This window comes from Bacillus rossius, chromosome 2, assembly GCF_032445375.1.
Source record: "Bacillus rossius redtenbacheri isolate Brsri chromosome 2, Brsri_v3, whole genome shotgun sequence".
Classification (NCBI taxonomy): Eukaryota; Metazoa; Arthropoda; class Insecta; order Phasmatodea; family Bacillidae; genus Bacillus; species Bacillus rossius.
The window spans coordinates 85,977,193-85,989,354 of NC_086331.1; the positions used below are offsets into that span (position 1 = coordinate 85,977,193).

Here is a 12,162-nt window from a genome sequence, read left to right on the forward strand (position 1 = left end):
TTTAAGTTACAAAATGTCTGCGGGAATATTTCTTGGTAATACTTATTACCACAGTCCCAATTGAGAGTAAAATAATTATAAAGTAATAAAAAACGAGAAAGGAAATAAAGAATGGATGATGATAAAGCGTAAGCTGTATTAGTTTATAAAAAATAAATTATTTGCCGAGTCCGAATCATTCCATATTTATGACGTCTTAATCGTGAGCCTGAGGTAAAAACCGGCTAAGTCTCAATAAAAACAAACAAAATATCCTTAAGTTAGAAAAAAAGAAAACTTTTGTATTATGCAACGAATAATCATACATGATACAATTTTAACAGTGATCGCAATCAGAATATAAAACAGTTAAAACTACTCCAAATCGGTGTTATTTCACTAAGACACTTAAAAATAATACATATAAATTCAATACCTATGTAACAGTTTCACAGTGAAATTCGAATGATTAACAGTTTAACTGTTTGATGATGAGTCGTTTTACTCATTGCTGGGTGTCGTGAACACAGAAAACGCCATGGCGATAACAGCAGTGACGTCCATTTGCTTGCCAAGGCAGGATGATTCTGCAATGGTTCACCATTGCCTCCCGCGAGATGAAGGAACTGTTTCATTGTCTTTCAAACTGGAACATACATTTTGAATGTAAAGTATGCAAAAACACGTTCAGGGTGAGATTTAAGTACGAAACGAAATTTTCACGCGCCAGGCAAAGGAATTTTACCAGGTTGATATCCAACGAGCATGCACTTTTCAGCTTTACCCACGAGAAGAATTCGTCAAAGATGGCGGACACGCGTGTAGCTGCATATACCCATATTGACCTATATTCCCTTTTGTGAAAATTGTGTAACATACCCGTAGTATCGACGTGAAAATAAGACTTGACATTTGTTAACATTTAAGGTCAAGAAATAATCACAAAGTTAACAATACCTACTTACAAATTACTAGCCAAGAAAATGGTTGAAAATATTTACAAATTTATGGTTCTCTTTTATATAACAAATGCTACGCTACCTTTTAATTTCATTGTCACTTTAAAGGTAACCGTCCGATAGTATACAGTAATGTACTGTGTATGGCATTAATTTAAAAATATTTTAGTGCAGTAAAACAAAACATATTATAACTTCTAACGTAGGTATGTATATAAATACAAGATTTTTTTAATTTTCTTTTTAAACATTTATAGAGCATATAAGACGATATTAAAGTAATAACATTTTTACGAAAGCAGTCACTTAAGGTTTCATTAAAAATAGTATTTTTTTCCGATAACCTTTTACGTAGGCTAAGAGTACACACACAACCACATGCAAGAATCTACTACATTATTATTTTATATACAGCATTCACAAAAATCAATATTTTACTGAACGATTATAAACGTGTATTTAATAATACTTAACAAAACAAATATAAAGGTATTTTTACATTAGAATAATAAAAAATAAATTTTCACATACAGTTCATAGTCATTTTTAACAATTTATGTTATATCACAATAATAATAATCTTTTTAATCGAAGTATAAAATTTCAATTTAAAAAAAAGGTTTCCAAACACTTGTCAATTATGTTAGGAAATTTACGAACAATAGCAAAACAAAATTTACATAACAAAAACAACCTTGTAACAATTTGATTTGTAGATAACGCTTCCAATAAGCAACAAGATAAAGTCAACATAAGCACCGAGTTGCTGGAAACAACCAATTACTCAAATCACATCCATCACTCCGAACATCATGTCAGTGCTACAATAAACAAATCTAATCAATTGATTCAACGCCACTGTCCATAAAATCTTTAATAAGCTGATTTGCTTTTGCTGGAAACAATCTGAAAAATAAAAACAAAGTACAAATTATTATAATCTTGTTTCTCAAAACTCGTTTATAAAGTTATTATTTTACAAGGGTAATAAAAGTGTCATACAAAACATAATGTCTGCTCATCATAATGTCCATTACAATTAAATGTTTCAAACAGAGCATTAAAATGTATTATGTAAATAATATATTGCAAAAAAAGTTTTTTTCTCATTGCGGGATTGGTTTTTACTAGTTATTACTTACTGAAAACGTTTTTAGTTTAAATGTTTAAAATGTTAATGAAAAATGTGCTTATATAAATAAATTAAAAACTAAATTTAGCACTCTAGGCTCGTTCTATTTAAAAAAAAATTCAGAAATGTAATTAAATAATACATTTTTATGCTATATACTTAAAGGTTCTTACAAAAAGTAAAAACAAATATTTATTTTGCTAGAAACGTGCGAAACCTGCACCACTGCTAAAAAAAAAGGGTGAAAAAGCTCTTAAAAATAAGTTGCTGCACTTACATTCCAAGTTATGCTTTATGAATTTGTGTCACGCAAACAACACGATAGCGCAAATTGTTTCATAGTTCTATAGTTAGATGCATGTTATTGGAAACTCACGAAGTTGGCTGGAGAATGGCTTAGTGCACACGTTCGGGGACAATACTTCCATATATAATGTTATTTAAACTCTTGACAAGATTTTAATAAAAAAAACTACATTAGCAAGCATGATTATAAAAACATAAACATTCCAAAACTTGTTGTGGTGATACTTTGTAAAAGAAAACAAAATCAATGCTTTTGAATCGGCGAAAAGTTAATGTCTACAAGTGACCGTATTACTAAACGAATTCTGAGCTCACAATGTACTCGTCTAGTCTCACAAACTCATTTGTGGTCCATTTTCTAAAAGGAAAATGTCATGCAAGTCCACCCATCCGTCTGCATGTGAAGTGAATATTTGTGTGCTCCTCCCCTACAATATACAAAGTTCTTTGCTCTCACTTAATTTATTTCAATTTTGTTTTATTAATAAAACGTTTTCACGTCAAACTCAGTTTTTATGTCATCAAAAGTGATACCAAATAATATAATTTCAATACCATACAAAAATTTACAATTCATAAAATAATTGAAGTGATATTTTCACTACTTATAAGAATAAACCCCAAAAACTATAAATTAATTCATGCACAGCCTTATTACTTTATCTGAATATGATATTTCAACCTTTTTTTAAACCAATTTAAGGTCAAATCTTGGTTTAATTTTTTTAATTAATAAAAAATTAATTTTTTTGAAGTCGCTTTGTAAGCACTAGCATTTTACTTAGAAGCCCGAACTACGTTATCTACTATAACTTTTTTAACTGTTAACTAAAAGACTAATTTTTTGTCAAAAATTATTATCTTCAATATTTCACTGTAAAATAAAATATTTAACATAGATATTCATTATTTCCCTGTTATTTAACAAGTACTTACTTAAATCATTCCAAAAAAATTGAATTATCTTTCCGCAAAATTTCTGTAAAAACAACCTTGTGAGTAAATTGTTTGACGAACAGTAGTCGTATTTCACATGAGCGCTAAAGTATAGGTAATACTAACCACAAACTGGACAAATTTCATTGGATCGATAAATTATACTGCCAAAAAAGACCCTAAACAAGAAGTTATTGCTGTTAATACTAGGGTTAATTTCAAAAGAAATGTATTAATAAATAATATTTAGCATTTTTTTTGTTCTGAATAGATAATGTGGTATTTCAGAGTAACAGCTTTCATTTTAATCAGTGTTGGTACAATGAATAGCTTTTGTTTATTAAAATTTTACAATTTGTAATAAAACAAGTTTAATCTGAATAGTTTCATGCACATTTTCGTTATATCTAACTCATCGATTTCTAAACGTTCTTTGGATTATTTCCGGACGAAATATTTTGATGAATTTTAAGTAATCAGGGAGTGAACTGTAGTTAATTTAAGCAGTGGGTACGACAGTATAATTTGGCAAGAAAACATCTAAACATCACAAATAAAAATGTTTTCTTTATATTGGTATACACGCATTTAAATATGGTAGTGTATGAATATAAAGTAACTTTTTTTGAAGTTATTGCAGTTACTGAAAATCGTGTCAGTCATTTTCTAAATACAAAATTTTTTTTAGAAATTATTAATAATACATTAATAAACTATTTGCTTAAATTTAAGTATTAAGGCTCTAATAACATATTTGAAATATATGGGTAAAATGTTACAGTCATTGGAAAATATTGAATATTATAATCATAGATAATTTATTCTAATATAGTTGAATAAAATCTTCTTACAATTTCATCATATTATAAAAAAACGTTAGAATATCTAGATTAATGTAAAAAAAAATTACTGCCCGCTAAGTCAATAACGTTTATAAGATTAGGAGTGAAAGACACGAGTTTCACATTGCTAGTCGAAAATGAAAAAATTGTTGTCCATTATTAGTGTTTCACAAAGCATTTTTTTCAAGATATTGCTGATATTTTATTTCTGGGGGTAAAAATAATGCTTATTTCACCAACCCACATTTCACCAAAGATTGAATGATAAAAATGTAAATATAGACTATGTACAAAATGGATTGTAGATGTTCGCGGCCATTGCCTAATAAACTACATATATTGGCTTTCGTGGCGGAACAGTGTCAAAGTGGTGGCTTGAACCGACGTTTCGCTCTGCATTGTAGTAGGCATCTTCAGTTTAAGAAATTATGAGAGCGAGAAGTTGGTAAGGATCTATATAAACTGCCAGGGGTCTTCCATTCTCTTCCTATTGGCTCAGGTGTCAGCCAATCAGGGGAGGTGACGATAGCGATCGAGAAAACATGAGGATGCGGTTAACGAATCCGAAACGAATCCGAACACATCGCTGTTGAATACTAACTCCGGCATTCTTTTTTAATTCTAACATGACCGATAGTCCTTCAAAGACTACGTGCGACGGGCTAATAAACGCACTAATTCAGAGACACCCAAGCTCGAAGTGAGAATCAAACCAAAGACTTCAGAGCTAGAAGTAAGCACCGCTGACTTTAGACCAACGAGGATGGCACTCTCAGGTACAAGTAAGTGAAAATGGAAATGTAGCTGACATTCGAGCTTTTTTTTTTGTGTATGATCATTCTAAACATATCATTAGGTTCAGTTAATTTTTAACGCCCACGAATAATGTAGCCTACCTACCAAGCATTTCTGCATTGTAGCAACCGGCATCGCAACACGTCACAGTGGGTGAGGCTCTTGATATGACCCCACAGGTAAATGTCGACTCACGAGTGGTCGGGAAAAGCACTGGAAAGCGTCCTCTGGAACGTCACCAGTTGGGTTCCGAGCATGCATTTTAAGGTGACTTGTGCTTCTCAAGATGTGTTCTGTCATTTCCTTAAGTGTGTACCGCGAATTTTTAAACATAACTGCATGCATAATAGGTAAATATTTATTGTCATTGTCAAAATATATATTTATATTTACATTCAGTTTGTAACGGGTGTGTACGAACATTGAAAGAATTCACATAGGGCAGTCATCGAAAGTGACGATTATGGTTTCGTTAACCACACTCCTATGACGTCCACCTGTCTCCACTGCGTAAAGTTTTCTTTAAAAGAAAATACACTCCATATCATTATTGTGAGAATTGCATGTCACGAAAAGTACTGACTTGTAACAGTTCCGACGAGCATAGGCGTGCGCAGGACTTCAGTAGTGGTGGTGCCAGATTACACAACAGCCCTGTCATTCACGGACCCCGAGCCTAAAGCGGGGGGGGGGGGGGGGGGGGGGGGAGGGGGGGTTCCGGGGGTCCTCCCCCGGAAAAATTTGGATTTGATAGCGCAAAATGGTGCTATTTAAGGTGTTTCCGAACAAAACCATTAAATACACAGATGTAAAAATTTTAACATTTTTTATGACAAATTATGGCTTTGAACGTTATAATCACCAGGAAAACTACTAAACTATTTACAGTTTTAAGCTTTGTTGAGCCATAAAGTAAATTGCACAAATTGTTTGCACGGAATTCATGCTGGTGGCTTTGAAAAACCGTACTTACATGTTTTCTGAAGACGCCAAATAAATGCTAGAAAATACATTCTCAAATGTTAAGTTTTAAAATCAACAAATCAAGGGAATTTTCTATGCAACATACCTTAAATATGTAAAATATTAAAATAATAAAAATACACAAATAAGATTGTGGAAAAAGTTTTAACTTTTGGAATACAACAAAAATGTTTTGTCGGCGACTGCATATAAGTCATCGAGTAAGCCTATCCTTTTAACTAACTAAACTCTCTCTCTTTTTTTGAATAAACCGTGGCGGACGGCGGCTATTATTCCGTGCGCCTGCCGAGTGGAGTGAACAGTGGACACCGAGCGCGCATTCTATGTAATTCGAGGAGAACAATGAGAAGTATTTACATTTCAGAAGTTTCGTAGCCGCGGCCCGCGTGTACAACACAAGTAATTGCAACTGGCTTGTTTCCGTGTGTATAGTTGGTTCGATTGATAATTGATATACTGATAGTGTTATGAGCACATATCTGTAACTCGACACGATTGGAAAACATATTTTTTTTGGAAATAATACGGATTTTTGTAAGTATGTATTATTTCTGCTTGTAAAAAACAAAATAACGTTAACCCTAATGGTGGTGCCAAGGCACCTGTGGCACCTACCGTGCGCACGCCTATGCCGACGAGCAGTTTTCTCAAATCACAATGATGCCAAACTAGATTAAAATTAATTATAATGTTAAAAATTACTTTCCGAAAACCTATGGCTAACTTTTCATATATTGTGCAGATTATGTAGATGTATTTTCAGTGAAAGTCGGTGAAAATTTAGAGAGGACATAAGACGGTAGGGTAGAAGATTTGGATTAATGTGAATATGTTTTTATTAACTTGAGAGAAATGAGAGAAGACTTTTTCTATAATCATGGAATATGACGCTCTGGAAATGTTCGTCAAAGAATTGGAAGCAATGTGAGTGTCCATATGAAAATGAAAGCACGGGTATGAGCACGAATATAATGAAGATATTGGTACTATGCAAATTTTTTCCCATAATAATTAGTGTAGTTTGTGTAGAAAATTATTTAAACTTAAGTTTTTAGTAACTTATCTTGGAAGATTAGAAACTTGTATTACTTACATAATTACTTATTTTTGCAATATTAATACTGTACTGTACCTGAGAAAATGATTTAGATTGATAAGTCCTTTTGGTATAGAAACTTCCTGTTGGTTTGTTCTCATTGCGTGGATTATTTCACGTGCTGCTTTCTTTGGTGGAACAAAAGCAAGAAGATTGGGAAACCTAGACACAAAAACAATCTGATTAATATTACACTAATATATTTATAGATTATTATAAAATTAATAACTGTATGCGTTTCAAATTGTAAAAGCGCTAGTATTATATGTAATAACACTCACATTAAACTACAACCTGGGCAGCAAAAATGAATAAAATGGAGATATTTTAAAACAAAATAACTGATTGGAACAAAATAAAAACATTACATGACAATTTTCACAATAGCCAATTGCAGATTCCTGATAATATCCCATGACAGGTTCCTGACCATAGTCTAATGCAGATTCCTGACTATAGTCAATTGCAGATTCATGACAAAAGCCCTACCAGGTAACTCACAATCCTCACAGACACCATTATAGTTTCCTCACAATAATACAGGTGAGACTCATGACAGTAGCTCATGACAGGTTCTTTATAATAGCCAATTACATGTTCCTGGTAATAGCCCATAGCAGATTCCTGACAATATTCTTAACATGTTCCTCACAGTACTCACAATAGCCATGACAGTTTCTTTACATTAGTCCATGATAGGTTCTTCACAATAAACCACGGCACATTTCTGACAATAGTCCATGGTAAGTTCATGACAAGAGCCCTGGAAGATTCCTGATAACAGCTATAGCCAGCTCCTCACAATTAACACACTAGTCAATGATAGTTTCCTTACATTAGACCATGACTTATTCCTGACAGTCGCTCATGGAAGGTTATTCACAGTAGTCCATTACAGATTTCTGACTAAGTTTATTGCAGAATCCTTATAATAGCGCAAGCAGGTTCCTCACAATCCTCACCATAGACCATGGTAGATTCCCGAAAGTAGCCCATGGCAAGTTCCTGACAATAGCCCATTACTTATTCCTGACTATAATTCATGGCAGATTCCTGACAACTGCCTTAGAAGATTCCTCATAATCCTCACAATAGTCCATGGCAGGTTCTTCACAATAGCCTATGATATATTCTTGACAATAGCAATTGGTAGGTCCTTGAAAAAGCACTGGTAGATTCCTTATAATAGCCCTAGCAAGTTCCTCACGATCCTCACAATAGACCATGATAACTTCCCCAAGAATAGCCCATAACAGTTTCCTCACAATAGCTCATTGCATATTACTAAATATAGCTTATGGTAAATTCTTCACAATAGCCCATGGCAGTTCCTTCACAACAACCCATGATAGATTACTAACTGTACATGATGTCAGATTACTAACAGTAGTTTAATGCAGATTCCTAACAATAGCTTAAGGCAGGTTTATGAAAATAGACATGTCAGATTCCTGACAATAGCACATGGCAGGTTACTCACAATAGCCCATGGCAGATTCCTGACAATAGCCCATGGAAGTTTCCTGCCCCAATGTCCCTGTACTATTGTGGTTTCATGTTATCGTCTCTAATGACCTCCATTGCCAAGAGATATAAATGCCACGGGAATAGCTTCAAGCATGATTTCAGACGAGGGCGTGTGAAGTCAAAAATCTTTGCGCCATTTTTAAAACATTCGTAATAAAACATTGAGTGGATCTTATGAGCGTCGCATTGGGAAGACAAAATTATATTGTTGCCTGGCCACTATCCGTTTCTCATGGCTTAGTTTTTTCGGCACATTCTCCGTAAGGACTCCTCCAATATCTTTGTTCAGACCAAATTTAAAAAAAATTCTCTTTAGGATTGGTTTACAGGTGAAAATAGATTTTGAAGTTTTTATTGGAATACGTTGAAATCAAAAGATTCAAAATAATTTTTAACCAAATGTCATCCTTTACAAAATGGACAGATGATGTAAAAAATTGTTTGCTATAAAAGTTTTAAATAATATTACGCGATCTTACTATAAATTAACGATCTTGATACTGTGCATGCAGAGGGAGTTATAAATTTATTTGATCTATAACTCCAATTCCTCCCCCCCCCCTTGCGCTAATGTTTGGTGTTATCAAAAAGTAATTAAAACAAACATTCTGCCTCTTCATTTAGGAAGTATAATAACTTCAAACAGATGCAGTATCTTTTATACTATGTGATTTCACATAGTGATTTTATATTCTATAGAGAAAATTTTCCCATTTCTACCCCCTTAGACCTATATTGTCAAATTCACCAACTCGTCCGACATTTTCCCTCTCTATAATTTAATTATCAGTCTGGATTATTTTTTTCTAAAATTGTGGCAGTTATTGTGGCCATTTAAAATTAATGTAAACATGTTGTTCGAAATTTCCTTAGTATAAATTTATTGTGTGTAATGGGTCGCCCAAGTAATTTTGTTTATGAAAAAACGTCCATAAACGCAACCCTACAAAGTTACAGGCGCAAATATGGCGCAGTGATTACAGATACTGACGAACAGCAATTGCATGGCCAACTTTACTTTCGCAGAGTTGGCCGAAATACACGGGTGTAAGGGGAGACGAAAGGAATTGCACCATTTGTGCGCATTCACCAAGGGTACTTTATCAACAGACAAAACAGACGTGTTTCGAATAGGATGACCTTTGTGCAGCTTAATCAGCAACTGCCTGAAACTGTAAGTTTCATACTACGAAGGGGTTGACCAGACTGCTGGTTGCTAGTGTTTTAGACTAATTCTAAACATCTAAGCTTGACTCATCTCCTGCTCCCGCAGAGTGTTTAAACATAATTGCAATGCGATGGCGCGTCCTCTCAGCCAATGGTGTGGCACATAATGCGCGCGAACTTAAAATTCACGATCTTCTTTACGCGTCTGTAACTTGGCACGATTGCGTTTCCGGACATTCGTAACCTTACAAAACCTGTTTTCATTTTTCATGGTTTGCCACTCATTAAATTTCCCAACATACTTGATATGTATGTGTGTAAACTTATGAGTCGATGTTAGTTTTGGGTTTTCGGGAAAAAGAAACCAAAATGGGGGTGGATGTGTTTCCAAAAGTTGCAAGGGAAGTGTTAGAAATAGGGAAAGTGTGGGGAGAGGGGTTGTGGGGAAATGAGGGAGTGGGATAAGTAAGGAAATATGGGATGTAAGGTCAGTGATGGAAGTGGGGAAAGTGGGGGCATTTAAGGGGAGTTAGGCCAATGAGGGCAGTATGGGAAGTGGGGAATGTAAATCGAGCGGAAGCATCGGAAGGAAAGTGGGTGTCGTGATGCCAATGGGTCAGTGGAGAAAGTGGGGGGGGGGGTGAAGGGAATGGGTTAAGTGGGGGAAGTGGGGGAAGTGGGGAAGTGGGGAAGTGGGGAAGTGGGGGAAGTGGGGGAAGTGGGGGAAGTGGGGAAGTGGAGGAATGAAGGACAGTGGAGAAATTGGGGAAGAGGGGCAATGAGTAAGTGGGTTAGTGGGGAAAGTTGGTTAGTGGGGAAAGTTGGTTAGTGGGGTAAGTGGGGTTAGTGGGGCTAGAGGGGAAGTGGGGAAAGTTGGGAAATGGGTTTTAATGGGAAAGTGGGTTTAGTGGAGGCTGTAAGGTCAGCGATGAAAGTGGGGTAAGTAATTATAATGGGGTAGTAAGAGCAGAGGGGGAAGCAAGGCCAAAGGGGGAAGCAAGGCCAGAGGGGGAAGCAAGGCCAGAGGGGGAAGCAAGGCCAGAGGGGGAAGCAAGGCCAAAGGGGGAAGCAAGGCCAAAGGGGGAAGTAAGGCCAAAGGGGGAAGTAAGGCCAAAGGGGGAAGTAAGGCCAAAGGGGGAAGCAAGGCCAGAGGAAGTAGTGGGGGACGTGGGGCTAGTCGGGGCAGTGGGAGAAGTGAAGAAAGTAAGGCTAGCGGGAGTAGCGGGGCTTGTGGGGACACCTTGTGCGCGGCTTCTTGCAGAGGCCGGTGTCCACGATGAAGGGGCAGACGGTGGTGAAGCGCACGTCAGGCTGGCGCGGGTGCTCACGCAGCTCCTCGGCGCAGGCCTCCATGAGGCCGCGGACTGCGTACTTGGAGGCGCAGTACGGTACCAGATTGGGGATGCCCATCACGCCAGCCATCGAGGACAGCGCGACCACGTGTCCGCTGTTGCGCTCCACCATCGCCGGCAGGAACGCCTCCAGCACCTGCGGCCCATCTCTCACAACTGCAAGCTTGCCACCAGCAGGTCGATTATAACAACTTTGTGAAAAACACTCCCGTAAACTTGAAAACACAAGTAAATGTTCCCAAGTTTACAAATAATTTACATGTAGGCTACTAATAAACCTGGATTATTTTGATAAGTTGTGTTTACTTCTAATAATACCTACCTACATTTACAAGATTTTTAAGTGACAAATTCCTTAAAAAAATCTTATGGTCTTGTACTTCCCTTACAAATTTTAAATAAGATATACAGTTTAAGTAGGATTATAAAACAAATTTATGCATCAACTATACAATAACTATTATTTCTACATTAATTGGATGAGGTTATTTTGCCAATTTTTTTTCTTTCAAGTGTACCAGCTACACTTGTCACACAGAACAAAAACATTTACAAGTATGTGACAAATTCACAAATCTATTTGAAACGCTTGTTCATAAAACGTGTGATTACAGGAGCTTATGATTTATTCGTTTTGTTTAAAGAAGAATTGCGCATTTGTTTGATGGGCCCCTGCATGAATCAAGATTGATAGTGTAGCTCTTATATAGGTTTCAAAATTGCATGGTTCACGTGATAAAAACTACCTTCATAAATATATTACAGATTAAAATTGTTGCTTAAACTCATATGAAAATATGTAGTAATTTACTCAATAAAACATAATTAAGCAAATGTGAGTTTTGAAATCGCCATCGTTTTTGGTAAACACGCTCAAATAAATAGTTCGTTTAAGTTCTTGAACATGTTACAGAAGTTATTAACATTATTGCCATGCATCCACAGTACCTCTCCTAATGTTTGAAGGAAAAATCAAAATCCATATGTGTATGGTAAATTTCCAAAACAATGTTTACGAATATTTACTTATTGTGTACTTATCAATTCGTTATACAGTGAGAGGTTTCGTATAGTAAAATGAGCAATG

The 12,162-nt window shown here is 35.6% G+C and overlaps 1 protein-coding gene across 9 annotated transcripts in view; it reads right to left on the minus strand.

Annotated features, from left to right (window-relative positions):
* Positions 1-257: 257 nt before the first annotated feature.
* LOC134529428 (17-beta-hydroxysteroid dehydrogenase 13) overlaps positions 258-12,162 on the minus strand; it is a 173,445-nt gene continuing 161,540 nt past the window's right edge. For 8 of the 9 annotated variants that reach the window (XM_063363496.1, XM_063363503.1, XM_063363502.1 and 5 more), the window contains 3 exons: positions 10,964-11,211; positions 7,066-7,191; positions 264-1,844 (listed from right to left, as the gene is read on the minus strand). In XM_063363496.1, the coding sequence (XP_063219566.1) occupies positions 1,775-1,844; positions 7,066-7,191; positions 10,964-11,211 (444 nt within the window). In that variant the 3' untranslated portion in view covers positions 264-1,774. Of the gene's footprint in view, positions 1,845-7,065; positions 7,192-10,963; positions 11,212-12,162 lie in introns of all 9 variants that reach the window. The other variant, XM_063363497.1, reaches the window with a different exon arrangement.